Source organism: Sinocyclocheilus anshuiensis, unplaced genomic scaffold, assembly GCF_001515605.1.
Source record: "Sinocyclocheilus anshuiensis isolate Anshui unplaced genomic scaffold, SAMN03320099.WGS_v1.1 scaffold272, whole genome shotgun sequence".
NCBI lineage: Eukaryota > Metazoa > Chordata > Actinopteri > Cypriniformes > Cyprinidae > Sinocyclocheilus > Sinocyclocheilus anshuiensis.
In genome coordinates this window covers 1,711,734-1,730,886 of record NW_015554117.1, presented here as the reverse complement: position 1 = coordinate 1,730,886, position 19,153 = coordinate 1,711,734, and the positions used below count along the sequence as shown (strand labels likewise).

The window sequence follows — 19,153 nt, the reverse complement described above, 5'->3', positions numbered from 1 at the left end:
GTTTGTTTGTTTGTGGGACAGAGGAGAACACGACCGCATCACAGCAGAGTGTGCTGCCCATATCATAAATCAATTCTATTCAATCAAATCTTCTGCGCCGCCTCCGCTCTGCTTGCGCATCCAGTGTGAAACCAGTGTAAGGCGCGAATTCTACACAGCATTTTGCGCAGTTAAAGGGCACCACAGAAAGGTGACAGGACAAAAAAAATATGCTTTTTTTATTTATTTATTTGCAGGCACAAGTGTTTGAACATTTAGCGACTGCCCCACATACAACATTACTTCTATACTACCACTTAAAAAGTACAGTGGCATCGCCAGTATTTTGGAGCCTTGGTATTGCGATACTATTGTAGTAAATGTAAACCGTGCAACCCTAATTTACACTACTGGTCAAAAGTTTGGATTCATTCGGATTTTTAATGTTTTTGAAAAGTCTTTTCTGCTTACCAAGGCTGCATTTATTTGATCAAAAACCACAGTAAAACAGTACTATTGTGAAATATTATTTCAATTTAAAATAGCTGTTTTCCATTTGAATATATTTTAAAATATATTTTTTTCCAGTGATCAAAGCTGAATTTTCAGCATCATTACTCCAGTCTTCAGAGTCACATGATCTTCAGAAATCATTCTTAAATGCTGATTTGCCGCTCAAACATTTTTGGAGTGTTTCCCAAAAGCATCGTTAGCTAACTATGTTCGCAAGTTCCATTGAACTCTATTGGTAACATCAGAACTTGTGACCATAGTTGCTTTTGGGAAACGCACCCCTGATTATTATCAGGGTTTTAAACAGTTGTGCTGCCAAATGTTTTTTTGTGAAAATTGAGATAAACTACCATTCAAGAAAGAAATTAACACTTTTATTCAACAAGCACAAAAGTGACGGTGAAGACATCTGTTTTAAAAGAGTTCAAATAAATACTGTTAATTTCCATTCATCAAAGAATCCATAAAAAAATGTATAATTTTCGAAAAAAAATTTGCCGTAAACATTTTTTTGAACATTGACACTAATTAACATTAACACAACTGATAATAACGGAGCAGCAAATCGGCATATTAGAATGATTTAAAAATATATTAATTTAGAAAACCGTTATTTTGAATTGTAATAATATTTCACAATATTGCTTTTACTGTATTTCTTATATAAACTCTGAATTATTCCAAACTTTCGACCGGTAGTGTACATCATTGACATCTTCAGTCACTGCTGCTTTGATTGATTAGAATAACACATTTTTCTGGTTTTGAGATAAAAATCCATTGATTTGAGCGACACGATATGTAAATTCTAAATTGGGCGAGCTGTTCCTTTAGCTCTTTTTGGTGCTTGTTTGAGTCAGTATGAGGATGTTTGCTTCAGGCTTTTTTCAGCTAAAGAGAATGACAATAGGCAATTATAGCACTAATAGATAATATCATTCAAGTGTGCACAATGCTTTCAGGGGGCTGAAGAACTGGAAGTGCACTTTTCATTAACAATCGCTGCTTACCAGAATAAAAACAAAAACTAGTAAACATTCAGTGAGTAAGCAGTAACATGAATAGCTAGACTATTATCCTGACAGAGCAGCATGTTATGATGGCTTTATTCTTTTTTTATTTTTCTGTGCAGATATGAGCAGTCATTGTTTTTCAGGTTTCGGGGAATCACAGAATATTGATGGGTTTTACTTGTCGTTTGCTTCGGATTTACTCTTCTGAAAGAAATCATCTAGTTACTCATCCAGACGTTTGAATAAATGTTCAATTAGTCCTGTCTGCTCATACACACTGACAGTTGATGGATTTCAGGTGATTTAATAGTATTTAATTATCCATTTATTTTATTGTTGGGGTTTTTTAAGAGGAGTGTGGGTTACAAAACCAAAGGGTTGTTGATTTATGCATAATCTTCACCATTGTGTCCTTGGAAAAACATTTTTAATAAAACATGTCTCTTATAGTCGTGGAGTGATGCTATTTCTTACCATATTCAATTTATCAAGAGAAAAAAATAAATCTAGCAATCTACCCCTAAATGAAATGTATATTAATTCTATGCAGCAAAATATGCGTTTATATGTTTCCAAATGCATATGTTATGATTTGGGACTTTGAAAAAAAAAATGCATAAAAGATGTTCCTTTTTAATGGATTTTATCTTTAAATATTTTTTCTAGGCTTATTGACTCGTGTAGGTAAAAAAATACCACTGTAAATAAATTTCAAGGGCCAAAAATTGCCCCTTAATTAATAAAAAAATAAAATAAAAAAATCCCAATGCATTAAATATTTTCTGGGTTTTAAGAGTTAACACACTGTTATCTTTGTAGTGATTATTAAGTGCATTTACGTACTATAGTATATACTATTCAGTATTTTAATTAACAAGACATCAGTGATGTACTCCTAATATATCTTATGTAATTTATTAATATATGTTTTTACAAATATATCATAACTAATTTGTGCAAAAAATAACATTATAGGGCCCACAGACTAACATCTACATACTAGAACTAGCCGAGCCGATGGATTTTCCGATCTTTGCCGATGTTGCACGAGTCCCTGCCGTGTGCTGCATCGGAAGTATCGCGGCGAACGTTCCGAGCTAATAATTATTTTTCGTGCAACATGAAACGGTTCTTCCTCAAGAGAGGAAGACAGAGGTTTCTGTTTTTGGAGACATTTTCAAGTCGTGCCTGTGACAGTAGTGCAAATCCGCCACAGTATTTTTTAGAAACGGACCCAGCCGTATCTTTTAAACATAAGCGATACGTGTCAATACCTTTTTTTAACAGTGCTAATTTATATTACACTTAATGATGACAAGAGAACAACTTTAATAGCCATTACATTGTAAAATACACAGTGAATCGTCAAAAATAACAAATACCCCCAATTTATAACTTCTATTTCTTTCTCATTGCCGCTCTGCGGAGGCGTGTCGGAAAAGTTCGCGAAGTTTCCCGAACGCACCTCGTGAGTTTCCGGCGGAGGAAAGATCCAGTGCCAGACATCGAAGCCGAGCGTAGTGCAATATAATAAAAATAGACAGTTTTTACAGGTTGTGAATACTTGATGTCTGTATTGTGTTCTAATAAAGGCTGCGGGCAGCGGTTTGATCCAGAAAGTAATCCTGAAGGTGAGTGTTTGTTACGGGTCTCGATTCATGAAGTTCATTCATAATCTAAAGTGCTGTTTATTCATTTGTATATCGCGCTATTTAAATCATCCGAAAGCTGAATAAATAAGCTTTAAATTGATGTAAGGTTTGTTAGGATAGGACAATATTTGGCCGAGATACAACAATTTGAAAATCTGGAATCTGAGGGTGCAAAAAAATCTAAATATTGAGAAAATCATCTTTAAAGTTGTCCAAATGAAGTTCTTAGTGATGCATATTACTAATCAAAAATTAAGTTTTGATATAGTTATGGTAGGAAATTTACAAAATATCTTCATGGAACATGATCTTTACTTAATATCCTAATGATTTTTGGCAAATCAATAATTTTGACCCATTCAATGTATTTTTGGCTATTAATACAAATATACCCCAGCGACTTAAGACTGCTTTTGTGGTTAAAATGTGTGTGTGTGTGTGTGTGTGTGTGTGTGTGTATATATATATATATATATATATATATAAATGAAAATTATAAACGTTGAAGCACTAAAATTAGTAAACTAAAACTGAAATTAAAATAACAAAAACTAATACAAATTACAAGGAAAAAAAAACAATACTAAAATTAAAATGAAAACTGAAAATAAAAGCTGATCTAAAATTTGAATAAAAACTATAATAGTATATAAATGATACAAAAACAACACTGGTAGACCATATAAATTGTTCCCATATAAGAATTTATTAGTAAATCTGACATTTTAATTCATAAATGTGTTTTTTAATGGATGAGTTGAAGTGGATAGTGAAGAAAAAGTAAATATATTTAACTTATAATACGTTTAAAAAATGTGGCAAACAGTTATAAAGAACGATAATAAATATAGGATTTATGCTTTCTGGTCTATGATTTATTGTGTAAATTGCAGCCTTTAGATGGCGCTCCAGCATAAACGAGAAAAGCACCTGTGCGCACATTAGATATGCTTTCGTCCCTGTAACTGAGGCACATGACAAAACATAGTTAATGATTCTGACATGTATTTAGCCAATTTTATTGATTCATGATCTTGTCGGTTGATAGGTAATTGACATCAGTAAGAGTGTTGTTAACATGATGGTCCCCAAAGTGGAGGTAGTCATGAAGAAGGCGGAGCCTATGGCCTGGGCCCGCCTGGGCCCGCTGGACCTGCCGCCTCCAAAGCCTCAACCGACCAATGAGAAGACAGAGAATCACGACGAGAGAAAGTGAGTGCTAAAGCAGTGTTTCTCAACCAGGGGTCCTTGGACCCCTACTGGTCCTTGACGTAAGGCCAGGGGGTCCGTATAAAGTATGAATTTTTGCATAAATTTTGTACATTTTGACATGACATGTTCCCATGAAAGAAAAATCCAATATAGCTGATGATATGGCAAAATACTGGACAAGTCAGCTAACTTGAATTATACTTGACTGCATTTGGTCCTCACAAAAACACAAATGATACATAGATGAGTCAATGTTGTTCTGGGGGTCCTTGAGTCAAGTCAAGTCAAGTCACAGATTCATGTGTACTTATGGGTACACAGAGCAGTTGAAATAAATCAGGCTGAATTGAGGATGGTTCTGAATTGGACTGGGGTCTGGTACGCCAAAAGGTTGAGATTCACTGTGCTAAAGCACTCTGACTCTGACTCTCACAGACAGCAGTGATCAGATGATGCGGACGTCAATGAAACCTGCAGGTCTAGGAAACGAAATGAGATTATTTTATTTATTTAATTGGAGTTCATAAAAATCATATCATGTGAATTCATGTCGGATGAGCATGAGACTATTTAATTTGACGTTAATGAAATGCCTAATGAGGGATAGGAGTGCATTTAAACAATCCTACATTATTATTATTACATAATCAGTGGTAAAAATATAGTAAATATCAAACAGATGCATAGATACCCAACTAATTTTATTTTCAAGTGTTGAAGCTGAGGCCATTTGATTCATTTTTATATGACATCACAGGGCTTAACTTGTAATTGCTATTTTAATCATTTAGTTTCAACAAAAATAATTTAGTTTTCTGCATATTTTTGTCCACTGTACATATGCAGAAATGCATTTTTCATTGGGTGAACAATTAATAACCACAACAATCTCTCACAGCCTTGTTTTCAAAGGTGTCAGAGATTCAATACGGCATCAATTCCTACTGAAGTCTGTTTCTTAAAAGGTTCCACTGAATTATTAACTGTCAGTAGGGCAATAAAACCGATTTGGTCAAGCAATTCTAATGTAAACATTTAAGTTAGATATAATTTCTGTGTGCTTTATGTAAAGTACCATCATTATTCAGAATTTACTGTCTTGCTGTCTGTAATTTGGTTAATTCCTCTAGTACACGAGTGCTGTCATTATCTAGACAAACGGATATACTTTTTTTGTTGACTTTTTCCATTCCACCTGGTTGTCTGATGATTCACAGCCTTCTGAAATCTCATCATTTCAGTTTCTTGTCATGCACTTTCACTTACAATTTCAGTCCTGTCGTGGGCTGGAAACTTCCGTCTGAATGTAGAGAAGAGAAAGTAAACCATCCATGAAAACATGCTGCGTAGACTTACTCAGGTTTGGTTCAAATCCAACTAGAAAAAAGTGCAGTAAATCACTGAAAACTAGCGTGAAACATCAGTGTTTATTTGTATCTGATGAATTGATCTTTTATGACACTGTCTCATGTTACTGTAAACATGAAACGACTATACTGTACTCTCAGATTTGTCTTTCTGTCAGATCATTTGATTTAACTTCAGGTAATTGTACTTAATCTTTCCTAAAAAGCATGCATTTTACATGACAGTTTACATGAGAATGGTTTTACAACTTTAAAATGAATGAAATTTTTTCGTTCAACCAGTTTTATTCAGTGTTCGTGGTTTTACAAATTTTTCCATGATGACAATATATGCAAAAATTTATTTGCAAACAGTTCGCTCCAATGCCACAATTTATGCAAGTGACAGGTCAAACTGTTGCTTTCATGATTAACAGTAATTCATTCTGCTTGTTTCACAAATGATCAGACATTGCAAAGAAATTGTATTAAATACAACACTGTAAAATTTGGTTATGGTTCAGGATTGCTAACTGTAACATTGAATTAAGTCCTAAATTGTGTACTAAATTATTAATGACATCCCTGCAAATCTCTTTGGATGAAAGACATCTGCTTAGTGGAATAATTCACCCCAAAAATGAGACTTTGCTGAAAATGTATTCGCCCTCAGGTCATCCAAGATTAGGATGAGTTTGTTTCTTCATCAGATTTGGAGAAATGTAGCATTGCATGACTTGCTCACCAATGGATCCTCCGCAGTGAATGGGTGCTGTCAGTGACAGTTTGAAGTTAAAACGCCTTATTAATAAATTTGTTTCTTACAAACACGCAGCTTTTGTCTTCTCCAGATGTTAACTGATGGACTGGAGTGCTGTGGGTTACTTGTGGATTATTGTGATGTTTTTATCAGCTGTTTGGACTCTCATTCTGACGGCACCCATTCACTGCAGAGCATCCATTGCTGAGCAAGTGATGCAATGCTACATTTCTACAAGAAACAAACTCATCAACATCTTGGATGGCCTGAGGGTGAGGACACTTTCAGCAAATTGTAATTTTTGGGTGAACTATTCCTTGAATATCAAAAATGTATCTGCTCGCTTCTGAGAGCCAGATCTGAATGTCAAGTCCTTTGTAGTTGCTGTGTTTGAGGAAACACTGACATATTAACTAACTATTTTGCTGACATGTTGTAGTCCTGTATATCCATGGCATGTTTTGAAATCCAGAAGTAAAGGAAGGCTGTCTAGAAAGGCTTTAGTGTCTCGGCAGCGGCGTTGACAGTAAAGGCGGCGATGCTGATTTGGCGTTTGACCTCGTCCCAGGCCTTCTGCGGGTCCACCGCGTTCTCAATGTCAAACAAAGCATCATAAATCCCTGGGAAAGACTCACCCGCGTATTTATTATGACTGCTGGGCGCAAAAATAATATGCCTGGAAGAGACAAGAGAGAAAAAGACAAACATCTTATCACACACATTTAGTACTTAAAGTGATCTCAAACAGCCGAGTGGTTATTATTGTCGTAATGGAAGTACAGCTAACGTAAATATGGCATTTAACAGAGAAGAAGTGTTCCTTTGAGCTCTAATACTGCAAAACGTGTGGTTAATGCAAGCGCAGTTTCTCATTTAAACAAACCACTGATCTCAAGCATTAAACTTGAGTGTGTAACTCATCTGTCTCAAGCAAATTGTCTTATTTTTGCCTGACAAATGATACAATTACTGAACAAAGTCCCATAGATGTACAGTATCGTTCAAAAGTTTGGGGTCAGTAAATAAAGAAATTAATACTTTATTCATCAAAGATGCATCAAAAATAATAGGAAAGGTATTTATAATATTACAAAGAGATTTCTATTTCAAATAAATGCTGAGCTTTTGAACTTTCTAGTCATCAAAGAATCCTGAAAATTAAATGTATCACAGTTTTCAGCATTGACAATCCAGTCAGCGGTGAGTAATCCCAAACCAATGGCGCTGTCTCAAACTATACCTACCTTTTCCGGTTTTTCGGATTTGTCGTTGTGTTTTCTGACTTGTTATTTTGTTTTCGAATTTGTCATTGTGTTTGCTGAATTGTTGTTGTGCTTTCTGAATTGTTATTTAGTTTTTTAGACTTGCATTTGCGTTTGTAATTTGTTATTTTGTTTTCAGAATTGTGATTTGTTTAGCACTTCTCGGCCACCGTAAAAAACAGATTCAAACCTAGTTTGAAACCCTAGTGTCATTCGTACTTAGAGGTGTCGAGCTGATCAAGTCGCTGATGAAAATCTCCTGCCAAAGCCGCGAAGTTCTCAACCACAGAGAAGAGAGAATCTAGAACATAAACCATAAAGAAAGATGCTGACTGACAGCACACAAGATAAGTCAAGAGCTTTGCATCTGGAATGAAAACAGACATAGGTTATAATCTCATTAGAAGAGTTCTGCTGCATCCCGATTCTCATACTTTTACCCTACACACTAAAAAATAAATGAAATGTAGCATTGCATCACTTGCTCACCAATGGATCCTCTGCAGTGAATGGGTGCCGTCAGAATGCCGTTAAAACGCATTATTAATACATTTGTTTCTTACAAACGCACAGCTTTTGTCTTCTCCAGATGTTAACTGATGGACTGGAGTGCTGTGGATTACTTGTGGATTATTGTGATGTTTTTATCAGCTGTTTGGACTCTCATTCTGACGGCACCCATTCACTGTACACTAAAAAATAAAAGTACTTAAAGGCACAATATGTCATTTTCACCGCTGGAGGGTATTCAAAATAAACAAAGAGGCAAAGGCGTAGTTTGATGACGCTGTGACTGAGTGTGGAATCATGGGAGTTGTGGTCTTCATTCCCACAACCGATGCAATCCGACGGGACTTGGGCAGAAATCATGTTCATGGATGAGCTAATGATTTATTAACGTAGCAGAATGAAGCAGGGTGAGGCTGAAAGCCGTCGAAGCGAAACGAGGCCGCTGAATGAGCGTGATACACGGCTCGAAAGCAGTGGAGCTTTTATTATGCCACAGTCGACCGCTTCCGCTCCTTCCGGTCGTGCGTATGTGGGGTAAAGCAGCGCTGTTTTATCATACTAGATACATTTGAAAGTTCTGTTATAATGCTACTCTGTGCGGTCGTCACCGGTCTATTAAAACACACAACATATTAAAGCGTCCTTGGTGTTTCCATGTTTTCTACAAAATAAAATGGAAATCGAGGTGTTATGACGTCATTTGGCAGGCGATACAATGACACTATGGACACACTCCGTGTCACTAGTTAAAATTACTTATTTCTCTGGATTTAAACATTCTTCGAAATATTGGGGATAATGTAAGTACACAAGTCAGCAAAATATATAACACTGTTCTAGTGGTTTTTGGATATTTTAATCAAAAAAAATCTTACATATTGTGCCTTTAATTGAAGAACCATTTTTAATGCACAAAAGGTTCTTTATACTGGAAAATGGTAATTTAGAATATAAAAAAATGGTTCTTCTAAGAAGGTTCTTTGGGAAACCTGAAATGATCCTTCTGTGGAGTCACCCACTTTTGGAACCTTTATTTTTAAGTGTATGGAACACTATTTTTAAAAAAAGTGAAAGTGATGTGGCCAAGTATGGTGACCCATACTAGGAATCAGTGCTCTGCATTTAACCCATCCAAAGTGCACACACACAGCAGTGAACACACACACCCGGAGCAGTGGGCAGCCATTTTTTGCTGCGGCGCCCAGGGAGCAGTTGGGGGTTCAGTGCCTTGCTCAAGGGCACCTCAGTCGTGGTATTGAAGGTGGGAGAGAGCGCTGTACATTCACTCCCCCCACCTGCAATCCCTGCTGGTACGAGACTCGAACCCACAACCTTTGGGTTATGAGTCCGACTCTCTAACCATTAGGCCACGACTTCCCCCAAACTGAACTGAACTTTTAAGTGAACATTCTGATTTTGCATACTAAATGGATGGATTGTATCCAGTGTGCCGCACACGTCCTGAAAAGTGAAGCCAAAACATTTCGATCTCCATCTGGTGTCTGGCTGCAGTAGCGGTCATAAACCCCACCCCGTCCATGTCCCATCTAATGGAACATGAGTCAAACTAAAACTAATGATCACTGAATCATCAATGAACTGACTTTAGCTGGACAAAATGACTCTTTGTGATTGTCTTCTTGCATTATTGACTAACTATTATCCTGTTTTACACTGTAAAGCTGCTTTGACACGACCAGTATTGTATAAAGCGCTATACAAATAAAGGTGACTTGACAAAATTTTTCCAAACATGGTTTCCATCATTTTAGGTAGTTCTTTTCATGCTGGTGTATGTTCAAGTGTTCGTTTTTCTAATAAGTTTGCTTTTAGTTTGATGCTATAAAAACGCGGTGTGGTGTCATGATTGTGAGCTTGTGTTTGGGCGGGACTTTGATACCGCGGCTCCACCTCACGATCACTACTGCGCAAACTATGGCTCCAAATGAGGTCGTTTTTGCAAGATGACAGTGGCCATACTGAGATATTTTGGCTTCACTTTTGTATAGTGGAAGGAATTGGAGACGCATCGTCCATCTTTTTTTCCAGTCTACGGAGAGTATGTGTACCGAATGAGACGCTGTGCTGCTCCATGGCAGCAGGGTGCTTCACTGCCAGCTGGTAAATGCTGTTGGTGTATTTAGTGAGAGACATGGTGTATTCCACACAGTCCAGAGGTAAGACCGGAGAATCGGCCAAACTGAAGATCAGTCCACCCCGAACACGGGCCACGGCCTCCAGCCTGCGGAAACTCGGGTCGTAGAATCGCTCCACGATCTCGTAGGTCTCATACACACTGTGGTACACGGGGTAACTGCTGTAGCGCTCGGTTTTCTTATGAAAGAGGGTGGACAACAGTTGTTAGCTCAATTTAAAAACTTTGTAACGTCTTTTTTTGCTTTGCATAGATGCAAGTCTAAATTACTCAAACACACTCACTCGGTTTTTGGTGTATCTCGCCCTTCCAGATGCAATGCCTAATCTGATGAAATACGCTTCAAAATCACTACCAGAGCCCAGTTTACTGATCCTACAGGGAGATCAAACACACACACACACACGTTTCTTAGCCATGTCATGTATCTGTAATCAGTCAGTTCTTATAGATGATTATGATCGTCATCATCCCAAAGCTGCTCTTCATTACCACGGTGCATCTCTTTCTGTGGAGTTGTCTCGTTTATGCCAGCTCTGATACAAACTCATGCCCTCCTCTCCCTCCTCTGGACTCGAAACCTTCAGAAACACACTATTAACATCACTTGCATTCATATAGTGGGATGGATGGATAGATAGAATCTCACCTTCTTGGTGATGTCATAAACCAGAGTGTGAAGAGAGGGAGTGCAGTCGACTCTCAGTGTGTACATACCTCCACACACACACACACACACACACACACACACACACACACACACACATATAGTATCTAAACAAGAGACCTGAATACTTACAGATGAGATCAATGCTGATTTTACAGCACAGAGGTACTCATAATGGTCTCTGTGTGTTTGTGTGTGTGTGTGAGAGACTGACCCTCAATAGCAGAGTCTGCATTGATGTAAGCCACGGCTCGCTCCTGTAGGACTCTAGCATTATCCTGCAAACACACACGGGCAACAACATGCTGAGATATTGATTACAGATATTCATTCATTCAGTCAATCAATGAAACAGTCATTCATTTATTTAATGATTCATTGAGTCTTTTGTTAAATATGCATTTTTTTGCATTCAGCTGTTCATTCATTTAGAGGTTAATTCATTTGTTTATTTATCAGTCATTAATTTGTTCGTTCAGACAAGCATTTGTTCATTTATGCATTCATTCAATTGTTCATTCATGCATTTTTTAATTCATTCAATCGATGATTTATTCCTTCATTCATGCATTTTTTTAGTTATTCATTTAATGAATCATTGACTCATGCATTTTTGTCATTAATTCAATCAAAGATTCATTCATTCGTTTATTTATCGGTCATTAATGTGTTCATTCAGTCATGCATTTATTCATTTGTTCATTGATGCATTCATTCCGCCGTTCATTCATGTTTTTTTTTATTCAACTTTCATGCATTTTTTTTTAATTCATTCAAATTATTCCTTTATTAATGCATTTTTATTTCATTCAGTTAATGAATCATTCATCCATTCATGCATTTTTTCACTAATTCAATTAATGGTTCATTCGTTCATTCCATCAATCAACCAATCTGTGAATCATTCTGTTCATTCAGTGATTCATTGATTCTTTTGTTCATTCAACTGTTCATTCATTTATTCATTTTTTTCATTCAGTGTCTATTTAATTTGTTAATTCATCTGTAATTTGTTAATTCCCTCAAGCATTCATTCATTTGTTCACTGATTCAATGGTTCATTCATTCATGTGTTTTGTTCATTCATTCAATCAATGATTCACTGATTCCTTCCTTCATTTATTTTCTGTGCATGCATTCAATCAGTCGTTAAATCATTGACTCATTAATGCAGTCAGTCATTTATTTGACTGTATTTATTACTTCTTTCATTCATTTATTAGTACCTCTGCCCATTCTGTGGATCCCAGCAGGCCAAATTCTTCTGCGTCCCAACTGGCAAAGATCAGCGTTCTCCTTGGCCTCCAACCTAAAACACACACAGAGTATGATCATCTTAATTAAAACAAGACTAAGATCAAAACACCTGTACAGTTACGCATTAAACTAGACCACACACACCTTTCTTCATGAGTTTTCCAGCTGCTCTCACGCTCTCGTGCACCACAGCAGCTCCTGACACCGGATCGATCCCCCCGAACACCCAAGCGTCACGATGACCGCCCAGAATCACGTACCTGTCTGAACACACAAAACCAAACTCGACTAGACATAATAAAACAAAACTTCACAAACTCTCAAACAGTGTGAACACAACTCCAAAATAAAACCAGATAAGCAGATGTCACCTGGCTCCACCGCTCCTCTGATCCAGCCAATCACGTTGTAGATACGGGTCACCTGATTGTTTGTGTGGATGTTCATACGCACTTTACTAAAATTTCACCAAGACAAAATTCAATAAGGAATCAATACTTTCTAGTCTTTTACTTTACACTGCATGCATACATGGATAAAAGCATCTGCCAAATGCATAAATGTAAAGACAGCCAGTTAAGGAGAGAGATGGGCTCCCCAAACAAAAGGACTTTGTATCAAACTGGCAGACCTCCAGAGTTCATTACAGAACAACAACAGAGCCACAGAAGTGTGTGTGTGTGTGTGTGTGTGTGTGTGTGCTGTGGGAAACAAATGTGTGTCATCCCTCTTTGAGAACTCTGAGTGTACAAATCTCTCAGTCCTGCACGAATATGTTGAGTGTAAACTGATTATGATTGTGTAAAGCTTAAGTCACGCTTCATAACAGCAGGGTCATAGGTTTTGGGGTTAAAGGTCAGGATTGGGCTGGATTTAATGTTCAGATTGAGGTTTTGACTTTGGTTTGGAATAGATAACTGTCTGACTGACTGAACATGAAATCGCTGTTTACATCTTTAACAAACATCCCTGATCTGACTGTGCATGATTCATCAGAGCACATCATTCAGCAGAGAATGATTTTGTAATGTTTCATCGAAATGTAATAACATTTCTAATCATATCCCACATTTAATAATGCAATCATGTCATTTTACCACTAAATATTCTACTTAGAAATCTGTCATATTAGAAATCAAATGCATTGCAAGGCAAGACACCACAGGTGAAGATTTTGACTAATATCGTCGTATTCCACCATATACACCATATTTCTGACGTTATGTTTAAATATGTTAATGAGGCACGATTTAATGAAATATGCAATATTTGAATCAGTTTCCAGAATAGAACATTGGATAAAAACCAGGTTTGACATTTTTGCAGAGGATTTCTTTTTTTATCACTCTATGCATGTAATATTTCTGACTCAGCCTTTACAGATATGTATTGTATTTTAAATCTACAGACGCAAATAGATAAAGTGCATTAAAATAAACACTTAAATGTGTATTTTCTCTCCACTAGTCTGAAAGAAGACTTGTTGTGGAAGCAAAAATGACCAGTGCATGCCTGCAGTGTCTTGCCGTAAAAGATCAAATGGAGCTTTATTATGGATTTGCAGAAGTATTTGTCAGGAAGAAAGTCTCATACTTCTGATTAAAACCATCCATGAATCCCGGTCCGATTCGGTACGAGACATTAAGGGCACCTTTCCAGTTATCCGGCGGAAGAGGCCCTCCCATATGCCTATAGAAAGAGACATTATATAATTATATAATTGCAATTTTAAATCAATAATTTTTATAGTTTTCAAATATTTAATAATATATTTAAATTATTTAATAATATTATTATTATTATTTATGATATTATTGAATGGGGAAAAAGAGTGTCCTAAGCTGATCGCATGCTTGATTTAACATGGATGCATGTTATAATTATTATTAAATATTATTATTATTATTCAAAATTATTTTCAATTATAACAATTAAATAAAAATACAGTATATTTCTTTATTCCTATATAATATTAAATATAATGTATATATTTTTTAATATATAAAGAAATATACAATTGCAATAATACTATTGCTCCATACAAAAATAGTATTTTTGTATATTAATAATAATATTTATTGCATAATTTCTATTTATTAGAGTTGGTCTCAAATGTTTTTAGCAGTGGCCGACTCACTGCAGCAAGTGAACCGCATCATGATATCCGATGGGATGCACTGGAATCTTGGGAAGCCCCACTGCATCCTCCAGACTAGATCTGTAGGTGTATTCTACGAGACATTCAAGAGACACAATGATCAAGACTGTAATCTCACGGAGAATCTCTCTGTGGCACAAGCACAGACCTTTGGCAGGGTATCCAGGTGTGAGCGGGTCTCCCGCCCCGTTCAGATTCAGCACGTTTCCTCTCTGAGCGCCTCCTCCTGGCAGGTTCCAGCCGTCGGGATACGGCTCCACGCCGTCCGCACAGTAATCCGCAGGGTCCGAGAACAGCACGATCCCTTTAGCTCCTGCTAACATCGCGTTCTTCACCTGCAAACTAGTTCACTCAAACGTCGTTCCATGCACACAATATTTTCTTTCTTATGTGAAACATAAATCTCGTTAAACATCACGTCCAAACTACTGAAACCTCACCTTGTTCCCACGGAAGATTTTGCCATATCTAGCGATGACAATTTTTCCTGAACAGTTTATTCCCAACTCTCTCTGCAGCTTAACGAAATCCTCCGTCCGTCCATAATTAACATAAACCAGCTCATCCTACAGTTCACAAAAATCAGATTCCTTTTACTTCTGTAAAGTTAAAGTACAATACTGTTCAAAAGCGGTCTGTAATATTTTTTTATGTTGTGGAAAGAAGACTTTTATGCTCACCAAGGCTGCATTTATTTGATCAAAAATACAGTAAAATTGTGAAATATTATTTCAATTTAACATAACTGTTTTCTATGTGAATATCTGTTAAAATGTCATTTATTTCTATGATCAAAGCTGAATATTCAGCATCATTACTTCAGTCTTCAGTGTCACATGATTCTTCAGAAATCATTCTAATATGCTGATTTGCTGCTCAAGAAACATTTCTCTTTATTATTATTATTATTAGAAAGTTCGAAAGATCAGCATTTATTTGAAAAAGAAATCCTTTGAAACATTATAAATGTCTTTACTGTCACTTTTGATCAATTTAATGCATCCTTGCTGAATAAAAGTATTAATTACTTTGAAACAGACGCCAAACTTTTAAATAGCAGTATAAGTAATAAATTGGATGTAATATTATGAAGACAAACGTTTTACACTGATTAATCCAGCACAGTAAGCCCAGGATCATGCATTGAGACCGTAAACAGTCTGTTGACTGTAAATTAGCATGTGTCAGTATTTGGCTATGTGTGCATCACCTCTGGCTGTCCTTTCGCAGAGAAAGCACTATAAGGAGGGACGATATCGGTAACATCTTCATAACCTTCAGGGACCGGCTCAGCCAGAGAGGTGTTAAAGATCTGAGACAAAGAAAGTGACATGTTGACCTCTATTATTTATTATATTATTATTTATTATGCACTGCAATCACTATAAAACATCCATAGACACAGTCATGGACTTTAACCTGTCACCATGGCAACCATGCTTGAGCCGTTAATCGCAGCCTCACTAGTGACAAGACAAATGACCTTAAAGGAACACTCCACTATTTTTGAAAATAGGCTATTCAATGATCTATGCTAAGCTAAGCTAAAAGTGCTACCGCCAGACCCGGAGATCGGCTGAATGGATTCGAAAACGGTAAAACTCAACTGTTTAACTATAGGGGAGTCGGAAAATGAGCCTATTTTCAAAAATAGTGGAGTGTTCCTTTAAAAACACACACAGACACACACCAAATCTTCTGATGTCATGAGAGAAACAACAGACCCACACTCTACAGGTTCAGTTTTGAACCCTCTTCATGATCTAGAACCATTTTTGGTTGTTTAAGGGTCTTGAGTAGCTTTCAGGATTAAAAAAAAGTCACGTTATATGTTCCTCAGATCATTGTTTTGGTGTCTTGAAAGCACATAGACGGTTTACTATAGAACTAGAGAATATACTAGTTCTTAGTTCTACTTAGTCTACTTAGTACTTAGTTCTATAAGAGGATTTAAACAAATGGAATTTTGTTCTAAAAGAGTGCAGATGTGTCTGGTCTGAAGAAGTGCATGTGGTTTTGCAAACTAAGTGCACTTCATAGAGTATGCAAACTATTGGTTGACGGATAAGGGTTTTGCAATGTCTGTTGCAACATCTAGAAGAAAGGATGTCCTTTATATCTACAGAAGAATTGCCCAAATTAACACTTCATTTATATTTTATGCAATTACTGATTGATCCGGAAAGTGTATACAGTCACTAATAATTTCAGATTCTCCAAGAAGAAGCCTTGTTTGTGTGTGTTTGGGTTCTGGTTGTCAGTATGTACCTGATTTCCCAGGTGGTCCACTATGGAGATGTAATTGGGGTTTGTTTTATTTGGGTATGACAGCAACACATCGTACGGCACCAGCTCCACTGAGTCCAGCCCAAACTCCATCCACTCGGCCCGGATCTGCTCCGCCAGATCCAGATTCTGCTGCGTTCCAGCCAGGTGGGGCAGCCTTGTGAACTTCCTGTTTAGGTGAGAAACATGAATTATGACAGACATACTCTAGATCTGGAGAGGACAACTAGGTTAGCAGGCTGTATGTTTGAGAGTGGCATGCAGAGCAGATATGCACTTCAAGGAATAGTTGACCCAAAAATGAAAATTGGCTGAAAATGTACTCACCCTCAGGCCATCCAAGCTTGTTTGTTTCTTCATCAGAGCAGATTTGAGGAAATTCAGCATTAAATTGCACTTGCTCACCAGTGGATGCTCTGCAGTGAATGGGTGCCGTCAGAATGAGAGTCCAAACGGCTGATAAAACATTACAATAATCCACACAACTTCAGTGCAAACTGTTCATAATCCATAATAACCCATCCTCCAGTGAAAAAGTTCTCCTCTCACATCAAAATCCACCCACATATTTGTTTAGGAGTGTTTTTGGCTTGTAAACGGTGCTTGCTCTGTGCAGATTTCTCTCCTGATTCAGATCAGACCACTTTTACACCGGAGAAAGCAATATTGTGGATGGACTGGAGTGGTGTGGACTACTTGTGGATTATTGTGATGTTTTGGACTCTCATTCTGACGGCACCCATTCACTGCAGGAGGGTCCACTGGTGAGCAGGTGATGTAATGCTACATTTCTCCAAATCTGTTCTGATGAAGAAACAAACTTGTCTACATCTTGGATGGCCTGTGATTGAGTAAAGTTCCAGCGAATTTTCATTTTTGGGTGAATTACTACTTTAAAAATATCATTCAATAACGTCAGGATTATTTAAAATATAAATATATATATATAATTATTTAGGGCATGTAAACAGCTAGGCAGCGTTTTCCCACCTGAGATGGTGTTTAATATTCTCTGCCTGCATCTCATCTAGAAAGTCGTGCAGGAAGCTTTTTGATACATGTCCATGATTGACAGTAGTAGGTCGAGCAAACCAACCTGAGAACAGCAGTTATGAGAAACAGACACCTGTTACACCAAACCACGTCTGAGAAATATTAGTGATTAATCTGCACAGGAGCAAGAAATGATGAATTCTGACAGGTAATTGCCTAAAAGTGTCCAATATCACAAATGCAATAAAGTATTTTTGAAAACAACAATAAACATAAAGCGATCAAAACATTCAGGGTTCCTACAAATGATATTGAATGAATGTCCATGACTTTGTCCATGCAGATGTGGTTAATATCCGAACATTAATAGAAAAAAAATGACATTGAAAAAAATAAATTTCCATTACTATTAAAGATTAGAACGTGTTAAAATTCTCTGATATTTTCAGGTTTCCCATAATTGTGTAACACATCATTCTTCTTCAAGATTATCTTCTTCATATCTCCTTCAAAATTAGCTTCTTCAAGAGTGTAAACATTCATATCCAAAATAAAAACCTAAAGAAGTAAATGGGGTCTCAGTATAGTCACACCTGTCCTGAAGGCATTCAAGACCTGTGGAATGCAGCGCGTGAGATCTGGACAGGTGAAACCAACAGGTATCAAACACCTGAATTTGTTTTTGACCATAAGCAACGAAGAGCAAATAAATTTAATGCTGTTAATGCTGAATCTGAAGGCTCCCAGTATTTAATAACTTTGACTAATTTAACAAATTTATCAACTATCTTCTGGCTAAATTATGCGCAGTGGACAGTCTAATACAACTGGACTAGTTGCAGTATGGCATTGCAGATAATTATAAATATTTTTATAAAGGTAGAGAAACTCACCAATAATAAAGCCAATCAAGAAGAAAGCCGTAATAGCCGTTAACCGGCAGATCCAGCGGATTAATTTATCCTCAGATCCCATTTGGTTAAGCGCCGCACATAACGCGTTGAAAGTTGGCGAAATAGTTCTAGGAGGAGAGAAATGTAGGCGGGTCTTGGCTGGCTTGTGTTCATTGCAGCGAATTGGTTCGTTTGAGTGAAAATGATTCACCAATTCGCTTGATTTATTAAGCAACATAAAAGTTGCCATGCAGCATTTTACGCGTTCCTTCTGAAAACAAACTAGCCTACTTAAGCTAGACTAATCTGGTTTGTTCTCCCAAAATGGCCAAAACTCTTCTAAGCTATCAAACCCTGACCATTTGAAACCAGTTTGGTGAGCAGAACACTCGCGTTTAACTGGTGTTATTTTCAGAGACTTCTATTTTTCACTCTTAAATAATCACATTGATTCAGTTACATTGATTGATACAGACGGTAATTTTTTGTATTATTCC

General features: G+C 36.9%; 1 protein-coding gene across 1 annotated transcript; it reads right to left on the bottom strand.

Moving 5' to 3' along the window:
- Window positions 1-6,755: 6,755 nt before the first annotated feature.
- Window positions 6,756-18,914, bottom strand: LOC107669901 (glutamate carboxypeptidase 2-like). The gene is made up of 18 exons (XM_016462333.1): window positions 18,657-18,914; window positions 17,761-17,866; window positions 16,753-16,939; window positions 15,695-15,796; window positions 14,925-15,050; window positions 14,633-14,819; window positions 14,464-14,557; window positions 13,920-14,015; window positions 12,698-12,783; window positions 12,471-12,590; window positions 12,296-12,378; window positions 11,284-11,347; window positions 11,052-11,119; window positions 10,895-10,983; window positions 10,687-10,777; window positions 10,317-10,581; window positions 7,957-8,038; window positions 6,756-7,151 (listed from the first exon to the last, which is right to left on the bottom strand). The coding sequence occupies exons 1-18, from the start codon at window positions 18,904-18,906 to the stop codon at window positions 6,965-6,967; spliced, it is 2,283 nt and encodes a 760-aa protein (XP_016317819.1). The 5' UTR covers window positions 18,907-18,914; the 3' UTR covers window positions 6,756-6,964.
- Window positions 18,915-19,153: the final 239 nt, after the last annotated feature.